We start from the raw sequence: 22,438 nt of genomic DNA, 5'->3' as shown, positions 1-22,438 counted from the left end.
AGATCTTGACTCTTGAATTCTACGCAGACTGATTGAGACTCGATCCATTTTTTGGTATTAGGGTCTCTTCTTTTTAGTCTGAATAAAAAATTAATTTTGATCAGCGGGTTATCTTTTTCTAATGTAGCTTGTAGTTCGTCTAGTAAAATATCATTTGGGATGCCTTTGATTACACCTTTTCTACATAACTTATTTGGGAATGTATAATGATAGTCCCAGTTCCGCAATGTATTTATTTTTAATTGATGAGTTAGCATCATGAAAAGATTTAAAAGAAATCTTCCATGTGTTCCAGGCGTGGTGATCAATTTCTTCAAACTTGATGTTTGCCTTAGACAGAAGTCTGGCAGCTTCAATAATAGAAGTAGATCTTTTCTTTTGGTCAGATATTTTTCTAACAAATACAATATATGGACCTTTGTTATGACGGTCGTACCATAAATTATTTGTAACTGTGTTATTCTCTGATTCAGAGATTTCATTTTGAAGATTTCTTCAAGCAGTCATCTTACTTACACTGCTACGCACTATTATGAACATTTTATCGAATTGATTATAACCAACACGCCTGACAAAAAATTTTTTTTTACCAAACATTCGGTATACCAATTGCTATGTCAGCTTGAAATATGCATGTAATCGTAATTTTCATAATGTGTTGTATTTTTGTTACAGAACATACAAAGTTGGAAAACTTGTCTGCCAATACCCTTAGAAAATTAGGATGTGAAGATCATTTCGTTATTACATCATAACGAAGAACGTAAAAGCGCGACGAAGGGGAAAGCAAAATCGTAAGCTCGTCGCGTGGCAGTCGCGTGGTCTGTCATTGATGAGACAAAGACAGAACGATGAATTATCGGTTCTTATCCGACTGTCCATCTTTGAATAGTTCGGACATGAACCCATATCATAGATACAAATCATGTTACCGTCGTTACCGAGCGTAATGGACATAGTTCACGTCCACTTTGTCAGACGGCGCGTCAAGCATCGAGAAATGTGCCCGTCGAGGCTGGTGGCCGCTCTCAGGTTTCTCTTTGGTCGTGTCCTAATGATTCCAGTGGAAGAAACGAAACGCAGTACTGGGAGTTTTCAATACTGCCAACTTTATCTTTTCTTCCAACAACGACCAAATATATTTTCGAACGCACTATATGGCTTTCGCACATGAATTGCCATAACCATAAACGTAAAACGTAAACGTAAGCTGAAGAACCGATCAGAATATTGCTTTAGCTTTATGTATCCTAGAAGACGAGAGAAATAATGATAAAGTTGGTCATAAGCAGAAGTAACTAGGATTTCAATTATTTGGTTCTTCAGCTTACGTTTACGTTTTATGTTTATCACGTTGTCTACAGCGTCGTCTACAATGGCAGTAGGATTAATGAATTAAAACTGTAACTCAATAAATTGACCAATCACAGTCGAGTATTGTTTTAATGCTTGAATGTGATTGGTCAATTCCTTAAGACCCCTATTCTGTAAGCCTTAACGATGTTGTTATGTAACGATTGTCATTAACGAATGACTTTTCTTATTCTGTAAATAGTAACTGTTGTTAATTAATGATAAAATGGCGACGAAATTGTCATAAACTTAACAACAACCAGAGAGGTGTTGTTAAATGAAATGATGTCGTTATAAGATACATTTTAACCTATAATATTGAGATTTTGCCACTACTATGGTACACCCGCATGACAAGTCGAAATTTTATTTGTGCGAATTAATAATACATCGGTCTTCAATAAAAAAAAGGAGTTGATTTCAAATAGCGTAAGTCCGCTGTATTTAATACTGCTGTAAGTAATTAATTTTGAAATTATTGTTCAACTATAGACATATGAAATTATTTTTTGTAAAATCAAACTTGTTTAAAATAATTTACAATTTGCAACAGAATTTGAGATAAAAACTAATTCATAACTTTATTAATAAGAAACATTATTATTAATGTGCAATTACTTTTTTTCTCTTTTCAACAATTAAAAAAATGTGATATATGTAAATTACATATCACACACGCATACACAAATAAAAAAAATTATTTTTTAAAATTATAATAAAAGGATGAACGTGAATCGAGTATTAATTGAAGTAATATTACACGAATTACAAAATCGGTGAGCGTTTCAATATGTGTTTATTAAATATAATAAATATGTGTTAAAATTAAATATGAATATATAATATATATATTTATACTCCGATATAGATATATAGTATGTTACTGCTCGCACGTGTGTGTATTTTATGTGTATAATTTATTCTAGACAAGAATTAAGGAAATTTAATAGAAACTTGAGAGATGCAAGTAATTCATTTGAAACTCCAGAAGAATTATTTAAAAAATTATACCGGATGGCTGCTCTTGAAGAATTGCTTTCCGTTTGTGACATACTACCAACATTGAAAATCTATGATTTCCATTACACATACTATAGAAAAATAGTACCAACCTTCTAAAAAACGTCGTTAAGCAGAGGTAGTCATTCGTACACTCCGCGACAACGATTCGTTCCGTGGTCCTTCTCGCGGAGCAAGGGGAGCGTAGCCTCTAACCAATCAGTCACTGCCACGCTGCCAGCTGATTGGTCACTTCTACGCTCCCCTTGCCCCGCGAGAAAGGGGCCGCGGAACGAATCGTTGTTGCGCAGTGTACCTGAACGACATGCTTATAGAATAACTTTTTCCAAATTGTCATTAAACAATCATTCGTAAGAGAGTCGTTAGTATAACGATGTTGTAAAATAACAACAAATTACAAAATAGGGGTCTAAGTTACTGCTTTAATCCATTAATCCTACTGCCGTTATAGACGACGCTTTATGGTTAGGGCAATTCATATGTGACATCCTTTATTCCGACGTCTAAAGTCACTAGATATCTAGTGACTTCATCGACGTCCATGGGATGGCACCCTCAGTGTGCACTTTTTGAACTAGTTCAGTCAGTGCAGGAATAAAAAACAAACCTAATAATAAAATATATATGAATCACATTATTGTTTTGACGAACTTTAGTCTCCTTAATTAATTTTTAAAAAGAAATAACTCATTTTATTTTTAAATTAAATTGTATAATTTCTGATATATAGGAAGTTTTTGCATAACGAATTCAAACGCACATTGTTATGTATTTACATAGTTTTAACCTATAAGAAATAGAGAAAATGTAGTGGAAAAACGAAGAAAGATTAAAATATTAAAGTAGCAAGGTGCTTTATATTCGGAATGGTTTTACAGAAAATTGACTTTAATTTTGTTAAATGTTTTCGACATGTATGTGTTAAAACAAGCAAGTCCCGCGATAACAGAAGTTTCCAACGATTATATACGGCATTACCACGGCTTACTCCGCAAGAGGTTCACTTATGCTTATTAATTCTTTTTTTTTTTTTTCATTATATTATTTATATATACAGGATGTCCCAAAACTTATAATCAATCTTTCAGACAGATTCCTGGGATTATTTGGAGACGATTTTTCCTCAGCAAAAATGACGATGAAGGCCATCATTTTTTTGCATGTTCCCGATTTTTGTCATCATATATCTTTGCAATTAAGCCTTAAATTAAAACTCAACTAAAGTAAACTCTATTTAAAATTAATCGAAGAATGTGGTTTTGTTAATATTTTATTTCTACAAAGCTTGGTTTGAAAACTCCCTGGTACAAAAAACCCCTTATTTCCAATCATTTATAATTCGAAAATTATAAGTGCCTCGATATTTTCGTTGAGGAAAAATCGTCTTCGGATGATTCCAGGAATTTGTCTGAAAAATTGATTATGAGTTTCGGGACACCCTGTATATCTTTAATATTTTTTATATTATGTATTATTTTATGTATTATTTATATATTATTTTTTATATTTTTAATTAATTTTATATTTATACGTTTAATTCTTATATATATTTGTTATATATTTTTATATATTATTTTATTTATTGTATATTTTTATATATACACATTATTACATGTTATTCTGTTACAGGTTACAAATGTTTTGCAAGCTAACGAGTATACCAAAGAATTCTCTGGTTTGAGTTCTGTAAAATATTACGATTCTAATCAATTGGCGTCTAATAATCCTATAGAAGATACGCGAGCCGAAGCACAATGTTTATTAACTAAAGGTATATAGGAGCAAACCTGTAATTAAATTTCTTAAATTATCTGTTTCAAAGAATATAATCTAACTCTTATTTATATAGATAATTTAAAGACATAATTTTTATTGCCAGGCTCTAACATTTGCAGATTCGTGAGTGATTCATGTTACTACAAATATATTATAACTAGTTATGTTTCCAATTTCTTATTTATAGGTGTATTATTGGGAGTTTTCGATGGTCATGGTGGTGGTGCCTGTGCACAAGTGGTATCAAAAAGACTATTTCGTTACATATCGGCAGGTTTATTACCACCAAAATTACTGCAACAATATTTGAATTCTATTGGTTCTGACAAAAAGTTAGAATTGCTTCAAACTTACAATGATAAAGTAGAATTTGTAGCGGAGATTAGAGATCTTTACCAGGAAAGCTTTTTAAATTTTGTAAGAGATTTGATACAATCTGGTGACAGAAAAGAATTTCAAATGGAAAAAGCTCTGGAAAATGCATTTCTTAGATTAGATAATGATTTATCGAATGAAGCTTTGTCACAACTGAATAAGAAAGATGCACGAACTCTCGCTGTTGCAATGTCAGGTACGGTGGCTGTTGTGGCACACATAGACGGTCCTCATCTCCATGTTGCTGGCGTTGGCGATTGTAAAGCTGTCCTAGGAGTACTCTCAGGTTCAATGTTTTTTTTTTTTCGTTTTATTATCATTTTATGCCTTTAATATTAATTACGATTAAAAAATACATCAATAAAATTTATCAAAAAAAGATAAAAGGCTACAAGGACCAGCGCAAAAGTGAAATTTATGCAAAAATCGAACGGTTTCAATTTAACAAACCAAAAGAAATATTTATTTTGTTTGTGTTTTTCTTGAACCTTATTTATATTATATTTATATTACCAATGACTGTTAACTTTATTTTTATTTTTAAATTTATTACTCACTTTGTTATTCGACATTGAAAAGGATCCGAATTGGATCAAAACGCAGCGTTTGTCGTGTTTAAATTAAATAAACATTTCTTTTGGTTTGTTAAATTGAAACAACCGTTCGATTTTTGCATAAATTTCACCTTTGCACTGGTCCTTGTAGCCTTTTATCTTTTTTTTTAGTGATTTTATCTAACGGATCTTTATTTCATTATAATAATAAAATTTATATATTAAAATTAATATATTAATTAATAAAATTAATATATATTAAAATTTATATATTCATTATATTAATAAAATTGATTGTTTAGAAAATGATGGATGGTCGGCCAAAATAATGACGGTAGAGCATAATACCGATAATCGCACGGAGGTAGAAAGAATTATGTCGGAACATCCATTAAATGAGAAATCCACTGTGATTAAGATGGAAAGACTGCTCGGACAATTAGCGCCGCTTCGTTCGCTAGGTGATTTTCGCTATAAATGGAAAAAGGATGTTATAAAAAAAATTGTGCCGATTTTTGGAAAGACAGCGATCCCTCCGAATTATCATACCCCACCATATTTAACGGCCAATCCAGACGTCAAATATCATAGATTGACGCCTAGAGACAAGTTCCTTATAATAGCTAGCGATGGATTATGGGAACTGATTTCACCATTGCAAGCTGTACGCTTAGTAGGAGAACATATGAGTGGCAAAGTTACACTCAGCCCATTGAGATTACCTCGTAAAAATATGAAATTGTTTGACATAAACGAGATGTTGTTGCAACGTAAGGAGGGCTTAAAAAAAAAACCTCTTGATAACAATGCAGCGACGCATTTACTGAGAAACGCCTTAGGTGGTACAGAGTATGGAATAGATCATGTCAAATTGTCGCAATTATTAACTCTGCCGAGCGAAGTAGTGCGGATATTTCGCGATGATATTACCATAACAGTCGTTTATATGGATTCGGAATTTTTAAGGCATTGTCCTCCCTAAAATTGTCGCAAACTCTTACTACTTTTTAAATATATTAGTATATAGTTTGTTATTTATTTTTAATTAACAATAAAAAGAATTTACATGAAAACATTATTCTGAATATTGGCAATACATATGTATGTAATACTCAGCGTATTACATAATACTCATTATGATCTATTTTTTTTTTGTTAGCGAATTCCTTAAATTATCTATCCGCACAATTCGATTTTCGATCATTGCTGAAACCGCACGAATTAGAATCGAACAATACACAAAAAGCAGTTAAGACCATAATCGAAAGTGATAAAGAAATGACTAAAATCTATATATAAATCTATATAAATATGTGATTTACACAATTAAATTGTTAGATACATATCAGTAATTACATAATAAATCATTAAACGCAAAGTTTGTCATATACCTTATCATCATCTTTCTACTTCGCATTTCGCAATAAAAATAATTTACCTCTCTTTTTTTTTCTGTTTTACAAATCTAAGAATTTTTATCTCAAAATACATATAGTTCATTTTTTTTAATTTATGTATTATTTTCGCTAAGTAAATAAGCAATAAGCTTATACAATACCAGGTTGCATTTATTTTGCGCTTAAAAAGAGAAATAAGAGGAGAGAAAAAAAACTCATTTTCGAGTATATTTATATAGACATTTAAGTCGAATGTTGTTATAAGAAGATTAAGGTGGATAACTAAAAATTTTTAAATTGAATTATAAATCTGTTTACTTAATTATGAAAAAGCTCAAAGATATTTCTCAACCTTCTTGACCAAAATCTTCTTTAAATTTTTCTAACTTTGTCAAGTCTTCTTCATTCACGGTAGGACGGGTCGTTGCTAGTGATTTTAACATATCTTTCTAAAATGACAATAATATTACATATATTAAAACATATCTTTTTTTTTTTTTGTAAATATACAGGATTTTCCAAAGTTAAACATTCTAATGTGAAATATAAATTTAGAAGATCTCAAAATAAATAAATTAAATTCTTCTCAGATATGATTATACTTTGTTTATGAGATTTTGACATCTAAATACTTTTATAAATATGGGTGTTTCATTATAAAATTATTATTAGATTATTAGAATGTTATATAATATTATTAGATTATAATAAATAAAGTAATTGTATGTTTAAACTATTTTATTGTTGGAAAGTATAAAAAAACATTAGAACATTTAACTGTAAGACCTATAAAAAGAAATAGAAAGAATAAAAAAAAATTACCATAGTAACTGGTGGCTCAAACAATTTGTCACCATCTATTTCCATCCAATTCATTTCTATAGCAGCTGGATCGCCAGGAGAACATGGAGTAAGTAAATCATTGACAATAATAGAAGGATCCTTCGGTGACGGTCCTGTAACGCGCTTAAAATGTGTAGCCGTTTGTACTTGCCGGATTGGTTGCATTAAAGCATCCCGTACAATGATGCTTATATCGGCTCCTGAATAGCCTTCAGTAGATGCTGCCAATTTCTTATAATCTTCTTCTGTCAAACAATGCGATGTATTACCCAAGTGGAGTTTAAACATTGCAGCGCGCGCTTGTTTCTCAGGCAAGGGAATGTAAATCCTCTTTTCAAATCTTCGTCTGATTGCAGAATCCAAAACCCAAGGTATGTTGGTGGCTCCCAGTACAAGTATATTCTCATTATTGTTTCCTACACCTTTTTTTGGAAGTAGAAAAAAATATTAATGTAACAAAATTGTTATGCTTGTTTACTTCGGCTAGAAATGAAAAAGAAGAAGTTTTATTTCACAATATATGGTTTTTTTTTTTGTGAAAAAAACCTGCCCCTTTGTTTAAACCTGCCCCTTTGTTCATTCTTTTTCAAATATATTACCATTAAAATTGATTTTTTGAAATATTATCTTTTTAATATATTTTGAAATATTGCAAATTGACTTTTTATTATTTTTGATTTTTTAAATAATAGATTTAGATTAACCACCATTATTTTAAATGTAAATCACAATCCAACTGGTTATATAGTAAGGCAATTATTATTTTTAATAAAGATAAATTCCCAAAAAACAAATCAAAATTGAATGAAGAAAGGTAAATTCTCAAAAAAAAAAAACAAATTAAAATGAATAGAATGAATAGTCTTCATTACAGACACAAAAAGATTTATAATTTTGATAGTATTTGTTAATATTTATATATAAATATTTGTATATATATAATTGTAAAAAATATTTTAGTTACTTTTTAATATAAAATGAACATACTTTAAAAGGTGTATTTAAATCATATTTTAATACAATAAAAAACCAATTAAAATTCTTATATTTTTAATTTTGTTTTAAAGTATATTTAATAGATAATGATGTATATTTAGATGTATATTTAATAGATAAATAAAACTTTTACAATTAAAATGATATCAAATGTAATTCAGATAATTTTCAATTAAATACATCATAAAAATTTTTATTATACATCTGTCTCTTTCTCTCTCTCTGAAAATTATCAGAATTATACCATGTTTGATGTAATTTATTACAAAAGTCTTATTAATTTTATTAAAGTTACTTTTGAACAAACCTAAATTAAAAATAAATTATAATTAAATCTAAATTACAAATATTAGGAATAAAAGAATAAAAATATAAGAATTTTTTTATTAACAAAAAAGAAAAAAATAATATATTTAAATAATACTATAAAAAACATGTTTTCTTCAAGTTTTTCATTTTAAAAGTCGGTTTTTTATATCTACAATTTTAGTTAATAAAAATTAATTCTTAGAGTATACCTTGCATCTGAACAAGAAATTCTGTTTTTATCCTCCTTGCAGATTCTGACTCATTGTCTGAACGTGATGAGCACAAAGAATCTATCTCGTCAATAAATATAATACTACGTTCCTTTTGCCGTGCTAATTCGAACAAATTTTTTACAAGTTTCTCAGATTCTCCTAACCATTTGCTCACTAAATCTGATGATGATGCAGAAAAGAAAGTAGCTTGGTTAGCTTCTGTTGCCACTGCTTTTGCCAAATATGATTTACCAGTACCTGGTGGCTACAAGTGTTAAAAAAAAAATCATTAAAAATATATTTTAAATCAGAAGATAGAAGATATGTATTAAATTAATTTTATCAAATTGTAGAATATACTTACTCCAAATAGTAGAATGCCCTTCCAAGGTATGCGTCTTCCAGTAAAGAGATAAGGAAAATGCATTGGTAGAATAACAGCTTCTTTTAAAGCTTCTATGGCTCCATCAAGACCAATCACATCACTCCATTTAACATTTGTGTTTTCGTTTATTATAACACCTTCTAACTTGCTCTGCAATTTTTTCTTTTCAGGGTCACTATCGGTATCACTGTCACCACTGTCACTTTTTTTATCTTCATTCTTGGTATTGTCTTCTCCAGCTTTAATTGGCTTTTTCTTACTCTTCTTCAAATAAGCTTTTAATTTTTCTGCTCTTTCTAGATATTGCATACATTTTGCTCTTATACTTTCTTTTACTTTATCTCCGTGTGTCTCATCTGAAAATCATTATAAAAATACCCATTGCACTAACTTCATATAATCATTTTTGTAAAATAATGAAATACTTTATGTTTTAATAGATCTAATATATTAGAGCAATAATATGTAACTTTATATAAATGCCCATACATTTGATTGAATGCAAAAAATATTCGACACCATGCTCATATAATCTAAGAGCCTCCTCATAGTTTTTATTACGATCCTCTTCTGTAGCCTTTGTCACAAGATCAATGGCTTTCTATAAAATCATTGTTATGTGAATTTATTTTTGTTAATAATATATGTCAGATTTATGGATACTCTTACTCTATCAGTGAAACAATCTATAATTTATTTTGCACTCACCTGCAATATCGCCGAAGCCATGTTAACTTTCTATAAGGCATAAGTCATGAAGTAGGAGTAAGAAGACTTAACATAGATTGAAAATTACTAATGGAGCGTTTTTACTTCACTTCACTTCTTTAAAGGTGCATTTTCACGTGCCGCTGAAACTGATCATTTGAGCGACAAAAATGATAACGGATCACTAGGATTTAAAAAATTTGCTACTTAAGATATTAAAAGAGGTAAACAAGTAGTTAAATATATTTTATAATATAATATATTTAATAACATAATATATAATATATAATATATAATATATAATAATTTATAATTTAATAACATAATATTTAATAACATAATATATTTTATAATATAATATATTTATAATATATTTAATAACATCACATATATTATTATTAATACGAATGTGTGTTTTATATTAATAATGCTATAATTATAATAAAGTGACATAATTTACCTAAAATGTGATTTAAATTCAATATTTGTATATCTGGTAACAACATTTTCCAAATAATCTGTTATTTTTTATATTATTTTCCTTTCACCTCTATTGTTATTACCTCTATTTTCGAATAAAATATTTTGTAATTCTTCATTATTATCATCACTATCTGAAGAAGAACTACTCGAAGATGATGTTTTCGAGTAAAATATATTGTTCCATAATAATAATTAATTGCAACACTTTCATATATTGTACATATTGCAACACTTTCATATACGGTACAATACAATCCTAATGATCCCAGTGGGAGAAACGAAACGCAGCATTGGGAGTTTTCAATACTGCCAACTTTATCTTTTTTCCCAACACCGACCAAACATATTTTCGAACGCACTATTTATGTTTTTAACTTGCTCATAATAATCTGAAATAAATCGTTTTAGTTTAATTTACATTTGTCATATAATAGACATTTGTATTATGTTTTGTATTAATTGTGATACTTTTTAAATTGTAAATAAGAGTTTAAAAAACAACTATTTTTTTATATCAAGCAATACAGCGAAGCATGACATAATCAACAAAAATAACAAAATCTACTAATTACAATCTTTTGGCTACACCATCAAATATCTGAGTAATAATTGGAACTTAAAAATATTATTTTGATAATAATTTTGAACTAACAATAAATATCATTTCATTATCGGCGGGTTGCGTCATGGTGAATGCGCGGTTTCATCCAAAAGTCCAAAATAGAGCAATCTTACCAATGCGTCACCCAAAAAGACATCACAAATTATGCAATAAAATGGGATGTTCTGATTGGTTAACTCGTGACGCGCCGGCTGACGCGCCGGCTGACGCGACGCGAGACGCGCTCAGTGGAAACTCGGCCTGAGGACTCCTCAAGAAATTGACCAATCATAGTCGAGTATTCTCTTAATATTTGACTGTGATTAGTCAATTTTTTGAATCTTATGCCTTACAGCCTTATGCTACAGCTATTGTAGAATGGCCTTTACATCGGAAAATCTAGTAATATTGTCTAACTATTGAGTTCGCTGAATGTGGCCAATTAGTGCATTCAGTGGATTCAACAGTTTGGCAACATTACTAGATTTTCCGATGTAATTTCGACGCTGATTGGCCGGAACTGAAAGTAGAAACCAATCACGTTCGATTATCACTTAGCGATCGAGTCCGCTGAATGCGGCCATTCAAGAACGCCGTTAGTTTGTCGACCCTGCAAATGATCATGTCAACGTTATTAAAACAATTTAAAATTCAAAACCGTATATAAAACGCTAACGGCTTTTCGCGTGTTTTGCTCGATATCGAGTACTAGATTTAACCATACGCGTTGATTTTGACATAAATTTGTTTCGCAACAAAAGTCGTTTGGAATAGTATATTCTCAGACGCTAAAGAAATAAGAATCCTGTTGGAATCCACGAAATATCTTCAAAGTTGCAGTAATAATAGCCTGTATCATACACAGCCACGCACCATGTGAGAATTGATGAGAACAATTGAGTAAGTCATTCTGAGTAAACGTGTTTAATTCTATTTATTATTTCATCAAAGCATAATAATACATCTTGTTTAACAAAGACATTCATAAGATAATAAAAGCATTAATATTTTGTTTAGACAACATAAAAAAAATGGTTTTCAACAAGAGGGATCTTGAGAAGGCATTCTCGCCTAGAAGAGCTAAGAAATTAACGGAAAAGGTGCAGTTATCGAGTAGTGAATCAGTGAAGCCGAGTACAAGTGGCACTGCAATTATGTCAACTCAGGATACTTCTGAAATATCCATCAAAGTAATCGTCAGAGTCCGTCCACATAATGAACGGGAGTTGCAGGATAATAGCAGAACGGTAGTCGAAGTCGTTGACGATAAGATGTTGATCTTTGATCCGAAGGAACACGAGACACCTTTCTTTTTTCACAATGTAGCGCAAAAAGGTAGAGATATGTTGAAAAAGCAGAACAAACAGCTTCAGTTCATTTTTGACAGGATTTTCAGCTCAACGGCCACCAATACTAATGTGTTCGAAGGAAGCACCAAGAACTTGATTACCAGTCTCCTCGATGGCTACAATTGCTCCGTGTTCGCTTACGGTGCTACTGGCGCTGGTAAAACCCATACGATGTTGGGCACGAAAGAGGATCTTGGTATTACGTATCGTACTGTAGCGGAACTCTTCTCCGAGATCGAAAAACAGACCAAGCATCGTGAATTTCACTTGGGCGTATCTTATCTGGAAATATATAATGAGAATGTGCAAGATTTACTGCATAAATCGGGTCAATTGCATTTGAGAGAAGACGGTAGATGTGGAGTCGTAGTCGCCGGTTTGGAACCAATCACTATCCAAAGTGCTGAGGAATTACTATCACTCTTGGCAGAGGGTAATAAAAATCGCACTCAACATCCAACAGATGCAAATAAGGAAAGTAGTAGAAGCCATGCGGTTTTCCAAGTATATATCAAGATAATTAATAAGTTAGACAGTCAAGTGCAGCGAGTCAAGCTATCCATGATCGATTTAGCGGGATCCGAAAGAGCCTCGGCTACTGGTTGCAAAGGGATAAGGTTTAAAGAAGGCGCCAACATTAATAAATCTTTATTGGCCCTTGGAAATTGTATAAATAATTTAGCGGATGGTATAAAACATATTCCGTTTAGAGATTCCAAACTCACAAGGCTACTAAAAGATTCACTCGGTGGCAATTGTCGTACTGTTATGATAGCTAATATTGGTCCCTCCAGCCTTACTTATGAAGATACGTATAATACCTTAAGATATGCAAATCGTGCGAAGAAAATCAAATCGCATGCCAAAAAGAATGTGTCTTGCGAAATGCATGTTGCTGGCTATATCAAAATAGTGGAGGAACAGAAGAAGGAAATAGATATTTTGAAATCAAGATTAGCAGCTTTTGAAAGTGGAACGTTACAATCATCGCTAGCAAATAAACCAAATAAATTGATGTTGGAGATGCACTGCAGACTCACAAAATTATATGAAAAGAAAAAGGATTTGATTGAAAAATTGCTGACTTTGGAAAGTTCTGATAAGATTTTAGCCTGTAGGATACTTTACAAAAAAGACGCGGATGAAAGACTGCATAATCTAACAACTGTTGGTTGTGTATCGGTGGAAGAACAAAATGCTAGTGGAAAATCTCGTATTAACAAATCCTTACATTATTTCCAACGTCAAAGAGATTCTCTTAAAGCGCAAATGCAAGCGATATGGCAGGAATTATGTTCAGTCGAGACAGAAATACAAGAAATAAATATTTCCCAACAGAAAGTTAAATCTTTCGATGAGAATTTACAGAGTAAATTGTCTTTACAAATTTCCGACATTGAAAAATGTTGGATTCCTAATATGCAGCACCACATGAAAAAGTTTTGTAATCTCCTGCAATGCGAGAGGCAATCGGTTAACACTATAATGAAAGTAATGAGTAATACATTGCAAAATTATTATAATATCGTGAAAGGCTATGGAACAATGACCGATAAAATGCAACTCGAATTCAAAGAATTAATAAAGTTGCTTGAAGGTTTCCGAAATATTAAATGGTCTGACTCAGACACAATAAACGATGAGGAAAATTTCAATGTGTTTACTTGCTTGAGTATGATAGGAATGGATCCATTAAATAATCCTATGCCAGCGGAATCGGAAATATCGGAAACAAATGATGACAAGTGCGATGATCGCGATACAAATATTTTAAATTCTACTTTCGATGCTACTGCAAGCGAAAGGAACAATGATATGGATAATATCACTAATTTATGCGAAAGCAATAGTCATGAAAATAATATGTTAAATGACAAATTTGTGCAAGAAATTCCCCGTGAGAAGACTAATTCAAAAATGACACCAAGGAAACGTATCCTGTCTGATAAAAATAGTGAAAACACCAGCACACCCTCAAAGCAAATAAAAAAGCAATTGATGAATAATAAAAGTACTGTACAGAATGGTCGAGTTGGTAAGGAGAATATGAATAAGCAAAAACCTATTCAAATGAGCGCTAAAAGTATTGCCATTTTAAATAAGCTGAAGAGTAACACAACTAATTTTACACCACTTCCGTCTCGACACAATAATGCCGAGGAAAAAACAGATGTGGCGCTTAAGGTGATACGTAATAAAGAAAGGCGCGGCCTTATGACGACGCATCCGTATCATAAATATGTTATTGGAAAGAGGTAAATGATAGAGAGAAAATTTATAATGTAAAAAGTTAATTCATCAAATATTAAGAATATTTACTTTTGATTTTGTATTTTTTTAGTACCTTTTAGTATTTCTAAAACAGACAAAAATTTAAATGTATACAAGTAATGTCAAAATATAAAATATAATTCAAATTAAAATCGAAATTTATTCTTAAAGACAAATTATTTACAAAAAAAATTTATTTTTCACTTTTCCCGTGCACTTCCAATGCAATGTTTTCAATATTTGAATAATTTGAAAATATATAAATCTCTTTCTTAAAAAATATAGTTATAAAAATTATATAAATATAATAGAAATTATACAGGGTGTCCCAAAACTCATAATCAATCTTTCAAAGACAGATTCCTGGGATCATCTGAAGACGATTTTTCCTCAATGAAAATGTCGAGGCACTAACAATTTTCGAATTATAAGTGATTGGAAATAAGGGGTTTTTCGTAAACTAAGCTTTGTAGAAATAAAATATTAACAAAACCACATTCTTCGATTAATTTTAAATAGAGTTTACTTTAGATGAGTTTTAATTTAAGGCTTAATTGCAAAGATTTATAATGACAAAAATCGGGAACATGTAAAAAATGACCTTCAAAAATAGCCTTCATCGACATTTTCGCTGAGGAAAAATCGTCTCCAAATGATCCCAGGAATCTGTCTTTGAAAGATTGATTATGAGTTTTGGGACACCCTGTATAAATATAATAGAAAGAATTTTTTAGCTCTAAGAACCAGATTTCTTACACAAAGCTTTAGAATTAGATGAGAGAATGATTTTCATTTTCCATTTATTTTTTTTTAAAGTATTTTGCCCAATATTTTAGAAAAAAATCTTCCCAAACCGAAATGTATGTAAAATTTCTGTTGCTTAACGTTTTCATTATTCAGAGACTAAAAACTTATATGTTATAGAATATAAATATATTAACCTTGATTTTGCCTTGATCTCTTGACTTGAACGAATTGAATAATAATTATAGAGAGAGCAGATATGTCCTTTTCATTACTAGTGACATTACTTGATTTTATGTTTGAGATTTTAAACAATAAATAAATCTCAGTTTATATCTGAACCATTCTTTCATAGATTTTATATACACACTCAGGTATACGCGTGCACGAATATATTAATACATACACACATACATATAAAGTATCCTAAAATTAAACACACATCCATTTAATAATAGATTCTCTTAATTTGGGAACGATTTTTTCCCGATGAAAATATCAAGATATCAATAATGATTAAGAAAAACAAATTTTCTACAAACTAAACATCTGGGGAGAGAATTAAAAGATTAATAAAACTACATTTTTTAATTAATTTCAGGTGAAATTTACTTTAATAGATTTTTAATTTAAGATTTAGTTATAAAGATATGATAAAAAATGAAAAGTTGCAAAAAAATAATGATTTCTTTTGATATATTTTCGTTGAAGAAAATTCATCTCCAAATTATTTTGCCTAGAGTCTATTATTAAAAAAATATCCAGTTTTAAAAAATGGAAAGTTGCAAAAAAATATCTTTTGATATATTTTCGTTAAAGAAATTTCGTCTCCAAATTATTTTGCCTAGAGTCTATTATTAAAAAAATATCCAGTTTTATATAGAACACTTGTATATATATATTTTAATAATTCATAATTTAATAAATAAAATATTTTATTACAGACTTACTCCAGCTCTACCATCTACCAGAGTTCCATGGTAATATTAGAGAAAAAATTTGAGATATTTTTTCAATACAACATTAGAACTTATGCTAAATAGTTATAATTTTAACAAGGATCCATCAAGCAAATCCGAATAAAAAAAAAATATATATATATATAAAACTGAACATTGTCATTTTTTTCTTAAATAGATCTTGACTATACATTTAAAGTCAACTATATAATAAAATGACTTTAATATTATCTTATGTTTTTCAGTTTAAAAAGAAAAATATGTATAAGTGTATAAGGTTTAAAAATAATTTTTGTATAGCTGTAAATTTTTTATTACATTTTATGCACTCGTATACATGTGTGATGCAATTATAGCTTTAAAAAGTTACTCAAGATTAATCAAAAGAAATTTCGTCTGAAACGGAATAAAATTTCTATTGTGTGCACAATATGTCGATTGCTTGTATTTTCATCGCAAAGAAAATTTTAAAAATCAATTGTACAATAAGAAACGATAAGACTTGATGTAAAATTGTATCATGTAAATAGCAAAAAGTTGTCAGTATTTTTATTTTCAATTATTTTCTAAATCTTCATTAAGATTTTCCTGAAAGTAAATATAATGTTTTATCGTTTTATCATTTTATATTATTATTAATACATTGTTATCCAATTTGAAATACTTACGTATTCCTGCAAAGCGCGTGACATATGTTTCGAAATTTCTGGAATAGTTAAATCTATAGTTGATTGTCGGCCACTAATTATCGTTGGCAAAATTGACCTCGAACGATCAAAGAGTGAAGCGAATGATTGCAATAGAAATGCTAAAAATGCTAATGACGCTAATATACTAATAGGATCGAAAGCCCTAAAATATATGTAATATTATAATTGCAACAAAAATTACATTTAAATAAAATAATGTTTAATATATATTTATCATATCTAAAAAAATACTTACGAGTAATAAGCTGGTAAAGTGGACGAGTCAAATCCACCATAGTAACTACGTTGAAGATTTGACTGTTGCCTGCCATAATTGTGAGAATTTATATAAGGTAAAAGTATATTTTTTGATTCGCTCTTATATGTATCCGATAAATAACATAGAGGTGGATTTTTACAAGATGATGCTTGGCTTGTAATTGTCTTGGAATGAACTGGATAAATTTCACAAAGAATCATGTCAACAAATACACTGAGCAGCAACGAAATTTTCAGCATTTTTTTATTTGTCTGTTTACCTCACATTTCAACAATAAGATATTTTAACGTTTTCGATGCGTTATATATTCTGAATAACCTTTCATGCTCCAATTGTTAAAATTATAGTAAATTATAGTAAATTTGAATACAATTACAGACAACAATTCTAATTTTCTCATTATACTGTTATAACATGCATGTCTTACGAGTGTAAAATTGTGCATGGCAAATTGATTTTTAAAGTGGGACACTCTCCTGTTTACAAAAATTGTAGGAAATGATAATACCATTAGTAAAGTGATGAATTTAGTTAGTTTTGCTACTCTGATTCACTCTTTATTGTCACATTTGAGATTTAACAAATTTTTAACAGCTTCTTTGTATTTGTTAACTGAATATTGATCTTCACCATTGTTTATAAGATCTGAGACTGCAATTTTATATTCTGTCGCGTGTGGGATAATTTCATAATCGTAATCAGTTGGCGGTATCGGCCATGTATATAGAGTTACTAAACTCGTACGACTCTGACTAGTGTCCCAATCGAAATATTCCATATCTGCTATAGATTTCTCAGCTTCCCAAGACTCTACTCTCTACAATATAAAATATTCGGGAATTATGTTATATTAATTAATATAAATTAATATTAAAATTTAATAAATTAATAAATTAAATTATACTTATTTGCATTTATCCTTACTTATTTGACTACTACTGTTAACATTACTTACCCAAGATTCATGATACACTGCCATGAGAAGATACCAAGCATATTCTAAATTCTGTTTCCTAAGTGGACATCTATCAGCTGTAATTGTTATTATATCTGTTTCTGGATTATATTTATTTCCCAATAATCTTAATAACTTATCCTTGGCATGAGTATCTAAATAAAGCGAGGATAGTTTTACTTGCAGATTCACGATCCTAGCGAGTGGATCTCTGATAGTGGGCGAAGAGTAGCAATAATCGGATGAAATAATTTCAATGGGAAAGTGTTTCGAACATATTTCTTCATTTTCCAAAACTGTGGGCCACTTTGTGCAAAATTGTTTCAACGCTTCGCAATGCCTCTGAATTGCCGGCGGTGTTAAATGTAAGAAATTTGGTATTTTCATAAGCTCAGCGTTGGCATATTTATTGGGTGACGCACCCTTTTCCTGATATCCTTGACGTAATGGTAAAGGTACTGAAGCAGGATGAAAGGTTCGTGCACCTGGCCATACTGACGGCCAATCTTGGTCGGTAGGCATATTCGTAGCTCTCGATGGTGGTATAGAAGTTTTTCGTGTTTTTCGCTTCTCCTGCATAACTTTCGTTTGTGGGTAAAGGTCCAGTACGCGAAATTCTGAAAAATGAAGATATGTAAATTCTTTTGTTTCCAATAGATTAGAATAGATAGGTAACACTGGTCAACAAAAAAAATAATTTTAACTTTTTCCTCTTATAATTTTGCAGTTTTGAGCTTATTTAAGTGTGCTGATTTCGAGTAGACGACAGTAGTTTTTTTTTAACAACTCTTGTTTTTTATTATTTTTAGACTACCCCCTTTAGACATCACGTGCAATTTTTTTGAGTTTTACTCGACTCAAAATTATTATTTTTTTAACTTTCGATATGTCTTCGACTCGGAGACGTTGTTTACATAATCCAGGTAGTTTTTGTTATTTGTGGCGAATACATCTTTCAAAAATATCGATAATCGATATAATTGTAATATCTTGTAAATAAAAAAAGTAGAGCTGATACAACTAAACTAATATTTTTTTCGTAATCAGTGTCTTAGATATAACCTATACTACATGTTAAATGTCAGGAAAAAACTTGAGTGTTGACCAGTGTAATTAGTACTAACGTTCCGATTCGTTGCTGTTCGTTTCCAAAATGTTCGAGCGTGTCGCGAAAAGTTTCAATATTTTTGATAAATTTTGAGGAAGACTTGCTTTAAATCTAAGCCTGAATGATAACATTTTTACATGCGTTGAAACCACAGACTTCTATGACCATGTTCCGAAATTACTGCCAGTTTACTACCAGCACTGAAAATATATAATATACGTAACGTGCATTATAGAATTTGCAGTACTGGCAGTAATTTCGGAACACGGCCTATACAGGCCGTGTTCTGAATTTACTGCCAGTACTGAAAATCTATAGTTTACGTCACGTATATTATAATTGGATGGGATTTGATTGACCACGTCGCCAATTGGCCAATTCAAAATAGGACTCTCTTAATCGTTGCTGGTTACCCTAGGCACATAGGTCGATATACAGGGTCTACCAAAAGTGTGGAAACCCCTAAATATCTCGGAAAATATACGTTTTACAGAAAAGTGTTTCCAACAAAAGTTGTAGGGTTTAAGAAGATCTATATACTGATTCTATCAGTTTGACCTTGGATGGCGTCGTCAAAGTCAGGTCAAGGTCACATTGACTTTTTTAAATGACACCCCCTACATTTGATTGCATATTCTTATAGCTTAATTCAAGAGCTTTCCAAAACACTATAATAATGTTCATTTTTATTAAGTACTTTGCGAGTTATGAGGGTTGAAATAATTTCTTAATTTTACATAAACCATAAAATATCTAGTAAACCATTCATTTTTCGATTATCTTACCTTCATACTTTTATGTACAAAATAATGAAAGGAATCAATTGGTGTAAAGAAAACATACAGTTGTTTTTAAGAAAAAATATGGAATTGTTAATTGCAAATTACATATTTTTTCTTAGAAACAACTATGTGTTTTCTTTACACCAATTGATTCCTCTCATTAATTTGTACATAAAAGTATGAAGGTAAGATAATCGAAAAATGAATGGTTTACTAGATATTTTATGGTTTATGTAAAATTAAGAAATTATTTCAACCCTCATAACTCGCAAAGTACTTAATAAAAATGAACATTATTATAGTGTTTTGGAAAGCTCTTGAATTAAGCTATAAGAATATGCAATCAAATGTAGGGGGTGTCATTTAAAAAAGTCAATGTGACCTTGACCTGACCTTGACGACGCCATCCAAGGTCAAACTGATAGAATCAGTATATAGATCTTCTTAAACCCTACAACTTTTGTTGGAAACACTTTTCTGTAAAACGTATATTTTCCGAGATATTTAGGGGTTTCCACACTTTTGGTAGACCCTGTATATATATATATATATATATATATATATATATATATATATATATTATTTAATATATAATTTATATGTTCGAATATATTATAAAGAACATCTTTTTAAGGAAAAATTTTTATATATATAGTTATATATAAATATATATAATTATATGTAAATTATATTTTATATATTAGAGTCAAAAAATAGGAAAAATAATTTATGCAATCACAATTCAAGAAATTTTAAACTGATATCTGATTTACCAGTCAACCATCATTTAAATGCATAAAATGAGAGAGACATCCCAGTGAGCAATAACCCAGTGAGCAATAAGTTATCAAAAAAAGTTCTTAAAGCACTCAGATTCAAGAGTTAGACATCCGATAATTCTATCTAGATGATAACATTATGATATCAATAAGTCCTCTAATGCGTCGATTTTAGAGGAAAAAAAGACATCACATACATCTAAAATACTTCAATCTGACTTATTATAGATGTTAAGAAAATGTTACCATTAAGACTTTCTTTATAGGTTAGGTTAGGTCTTTATAGAATTATTTATTTTAAATTCAGTTTGTTAGAAATTAAACTGATAAACAGTGATGCAAGAAGAGGATGCAGCTCAAACACACACAATCAGAAAGCTAGCGTCCTCTTTCTGACACTACTGCTCGTAAGGGAAAAAAATATACTTTCGATTTAATGTTAATTCTAGTTTTTTATATACATTTCATGGCAAACATTGAATACGAATTAAGTTAAGAGTGGCTCGCCGCCTAGCGGCGAGCAAAGAAATTAATGTAACAAAAAATTTTATAGATCCAACCAGAAAATACAAAATCCTTATAATAAAATCTATTAAACGTTCTAGTTATAAAAAATCGAATTTTATCATGATAACTGAAAGAAATTCTTGTTTGATTTAACCAAAATGCCTTCAATCATATACGTCTTGTTGACGCAATCAAACGTTTTCTCAGTGTAGATGTCTTTAAAGTTTCTAGTAAGCGAACTCTAAAGACATCTATAAGTAGACATCATAAAGAGCTTTTTTGAAAGACATCTTACAAAAAGATAACTTATTGATGTCATTTAAAAAAAAAAAATTAATGAAGTCTTCAAAAAGTCCTCTTAAAGACTTCTTCCTCTCAATAATGCTCACTGGATCCCATGAATAAAGATATACAACATTAACAATTTTAATACTAAAATGTTGGAGCAATGTAATCTTTAAAAATTTAGAACACTCCAAAAAAAGATAAAACAGGAAAACAATTAGATTATCGTTACATACAGTTTTCAATATATAAATCTTTCTTCATTTAGCTGTGCAATTCAATGTTTACAATATTAATATAATATATTTCATTTTGTGTGTATATCCTTATTAATCTATTAAAGACTATTTCACCTTGTCATATTACCATATATCACCAATATATCAAAAGATTTAACATAAGTAGAAAGTTAATTTAATCCTTTTATTCTTTTCTTAGAATTAAATAAATTTTTATAGCTATTTTTATAGCTAAATTAATTCAGTAACTAACGTTGTATCGATTTTTCCCTCGCTTATTTTCTAACCCAGTAACCTACATTTCCTATCTATAGTAGATCGAATTCCCGATTCCATTCATTTTTTTCATATAAACACACTCAATTGATTTATTTTTAATTAAATAGAAAAAATAATTGCAATTATACTAACTAGTTACAATCTGAAAATTTAATATTAGAATCACTCTCATTCTGATTGATGATTTTCGTACTAATATA

The 22,438-nt window shown here is 29.9% G+C and overlaps 5 protein-coding genes across 6 annotated transcripts; 2 read left to right on the top strand and 3 right to left on the bottom strand.

Moving 5' to 3' along the window:
* The first annotated feature begins 2,988 nt into the window (after nucleotides 1-2,988).
* LOC105259411 (pyruvate dehydrogenase [acetyl-transferring]-phosphatase 1, mitochondrial) lies at nucleotides 2,989-6,532 on the top strand. Of its 2 annotated transcripts, none has more exons than XM_020030036.1 (4): nucleotides 2,989-3,371; nucleotides 4,003-4,144; nucleotides 4,253-4,810; nucleotides 5,381-6,532. In XM_020030036.1, exons 1-4 carry the CDS (start codon nucleotides 3,240-3,242, stop codon nucleotides 6,058-6,060), a joined length of 1,512 nt encoding a protein of 503 aa, XP_019885595.1. In that variant the 5' UTR covers nucleotides 2,989-3,239; the 3' UTR covers nucleotides 6,061-6,532. The 2 variants fall into 2 exon arrangements, with proteins under 2 accessions (XP_019885595.1, XP_011269617.1); XM_011271315.3 differs by having other exon boundaries at nucleotides 2,991-3,371; nucleotides 4,337-4,810; nucleotides 5,381-6,531.
* A 96-nt stretch (nucleotides 6,533-6,628) lies between these two features.
* LOC105259410 (vacuolar protein sorting-associated protein 4A) lies at nucleotides 6,629-9,984 on the bottom strand. The gene is made up of 6 exons (XM_011271314.2): nucleotides 9,929-9,984; nucleotides 9,710-9,821; nucleotides 9,200-9,576; nucleotides 8,833-9,100; nucleotides 7,298-7,740; nucleotides 6,629-6,924 (listed from the first exon to the last, which is right to left on the bottom strand). The coding sequence occupies exons 1-6, from the start codon at nucleotides 9,947-9,949 to the stop codon at nucleotides 6,823-6,825; spliced, it is 1,323 nt and encodes a 440-aa protein (XP_011269616.1). The 5' UTR covers nucleotides 9,950-9,984; the 3' UTR covers nucleotides 6,629-6,822.
* A 1,697-nt stretch (nucleotides 9,985-11,681) lies between these two features.
* Nucleotides 11,682-16,457, top strand: LOC105259412 (kinesin-like protein KIF18A). The gene is made up of 3 exons (XM_011271316.2): nucleotides 11,682-11,912; nucleotides 12,030-14,616; nucleotides 16,321-16,457. Exons 2-3 carry the CDS (start codon nucleotides 12,044-12,046, stop codon nucleotides 16,358-16,360), a joined length of 2,613 nt encoding a protein of 870 aa, XP_011269618.1. The 5' UTR covers nucleotides 11,682-11,912; nucleotides 12,030-12,043; the 3' UTR covers nucleotides 16,361-16,457.
* A 181-nt stretch (nucleotides 16,458-16,638) lies between these two features.
* Nucleotides 16,639-17,830, bottom strand: LOC105259414. The gene is made up of 3 exons (XM_011271319.3): nucleotides 17,281-17,830; nucleotides 17,004-17,187; nucleotides 16,639-16,923 (listed from the first exon to the last, which is right to left on the bottom strand). Exons 1-3 carry the CDS (start codon nucleotides 17,541-17,543, stop codon nucleotides 16,891-16,893), a joined length of 480 nt encoding a protein of 159 aa, XP_011269621.1. The 5' UTR covers nucleotides 17,544-17,830; the 3' UTR covers nucleotides 16,639-16,890.
* Nucleotides 17,831-17,835: 5 nt separating this feature from the next.
* On the bottom strand, nucleotides 17,836-19,598 carry LOC105259413 (28S ribosomal protein S35, mitochondrial). The gene is made up of 3 exons (XM_011271317.3): nucleotides 19,384-19,598; nucleotides 18,260-18,876; nucleotides 17,836-18,121 (listed from the first exon to the last, which is right to left on the bottom strand). Exons 1-3 carry the CDS (start codon nucleotides 19,496-19,498, stop codon nucleotides 17,855-17,857), a joined length of 999 nt encoding a protein of 332 aa, XP_011269619.1. The 5' UTR covers nucleotides 19,499-19,598; the 3' UTR covers nucleotides 17,836-17,854.
* Between the last annotated feature and the right edge of the window lie 2,840 nt (nucleotides 19,599-22,438).

This window comes from Camponotus floridanus, unplaced genomic scaffold (genome assembly GCF_003227725.1).
Source record: "Camponotus floridanus strain SB8 unplaced genomic scaffold, Cflo_v7.5 scaffold133, whole genome shotgun sequence".
Lineage (NCBI taxonomy): Eukaryota > Metazoa > Arthropoda > Insecta > Hymenoptera > Formicidae > Camponotus > Camponotus floridanus.
Note: the sequence above shows the minus strand (reverse complement) of the source record. Positions and strands in the feature narration are given on the sequence as shown.

Coding starts and splice junctions, on each gene's coding strand:
- LOC105259411 (XM_020030036.1), top strand. CDS start 3,240: ATGGTTTTACAGAAAATTGACTTTAATTTTGTTAAATGTTTTCGACAT. Junction 3,372..4,002: donor CACGGCTTACTCCGCAAGAG/GTTCACTTATGC, acceptor ATTCTGTTACAG/GTTACAAATGTTTTGCAAGC. Junction 4,811..5,380: donor TGTCCTAGGAGTACTCTCAG/GTTCAATGTTTT, acceptor TTGATTGTTTAG/AAAATGATGGATGGTCGGCC.
- LOC105259413 (XM_011271317.3), bottom strand. CDS start 19,498: ATGTTATCATTCAGGCTTAGATTTAAAGCAAGTCTTCCTCAAAATTTA. Junction 18,877..19,383: donor GAACAGCAACGAATCGGAAC/GTTAGTACTAAT, acceptor TTCATTTTTCAG/AATTTCGCGTACTGGACCTT. Junction 18,122..18,259: donor CAGTGTATCATGAATCTTGG/GTAAGTAATGTT, acceptor TTTATATTGTAG/AGAGTAGAGTCTTGGGAAGC.
- LOC105259414 (XM_011271319.3), bottom strand. CDS start 17,543: ATGCTGAAAATTTCGTTGCTGCTCAGTGTATTTGTTGACATGATTCTT. Junction 17,188..17,280: donor ACTTTACCAGCTTATTACTC/GTAAGTATTTTT, acceptor CATATATTTTAG/GGCTTTCGATCCTATTAGTA. Junction 16,924..17,003: donor CACGCGCTTTGCAGGAATAC/GTAAGTATTTCA, acceptor ATTTACTTTCAG/GAAAATCTTAATGAAGATTT.
- LOC105259410 (XM_011271314.2), bottom strand. CDS start 9,949: ATGGCTTCGGCGATATTGCAG. Junction 9,577..9,709: donor TTTTTTGCATTCAATCAAAT/GTATGGGCATTT, acceptor AATGATTTTCAG/ATGAGACACACGGAGATAAA. Junction 7,741..8,832: donor ATTTCTTGTTCAGATGCAAG/GTATACTCTAAG, acceptor TTCCAAAAAAAG/GTGTAGGAAACAATAATGAG.
- LOC105259412 (XM_011271316.2), top strand. CDS start 12,044: ATGGTTTTCAACAAGAGGGATCTTGAGAAGGCATTCTCGCCTAGAAGA. Junction 14,617..16,320: donor AAATATGTTATTGGAAAGAG/GTAAATGATAGA, acceptor ATTTTATTACAG/ACTTACTCCAGCTCTACCAT.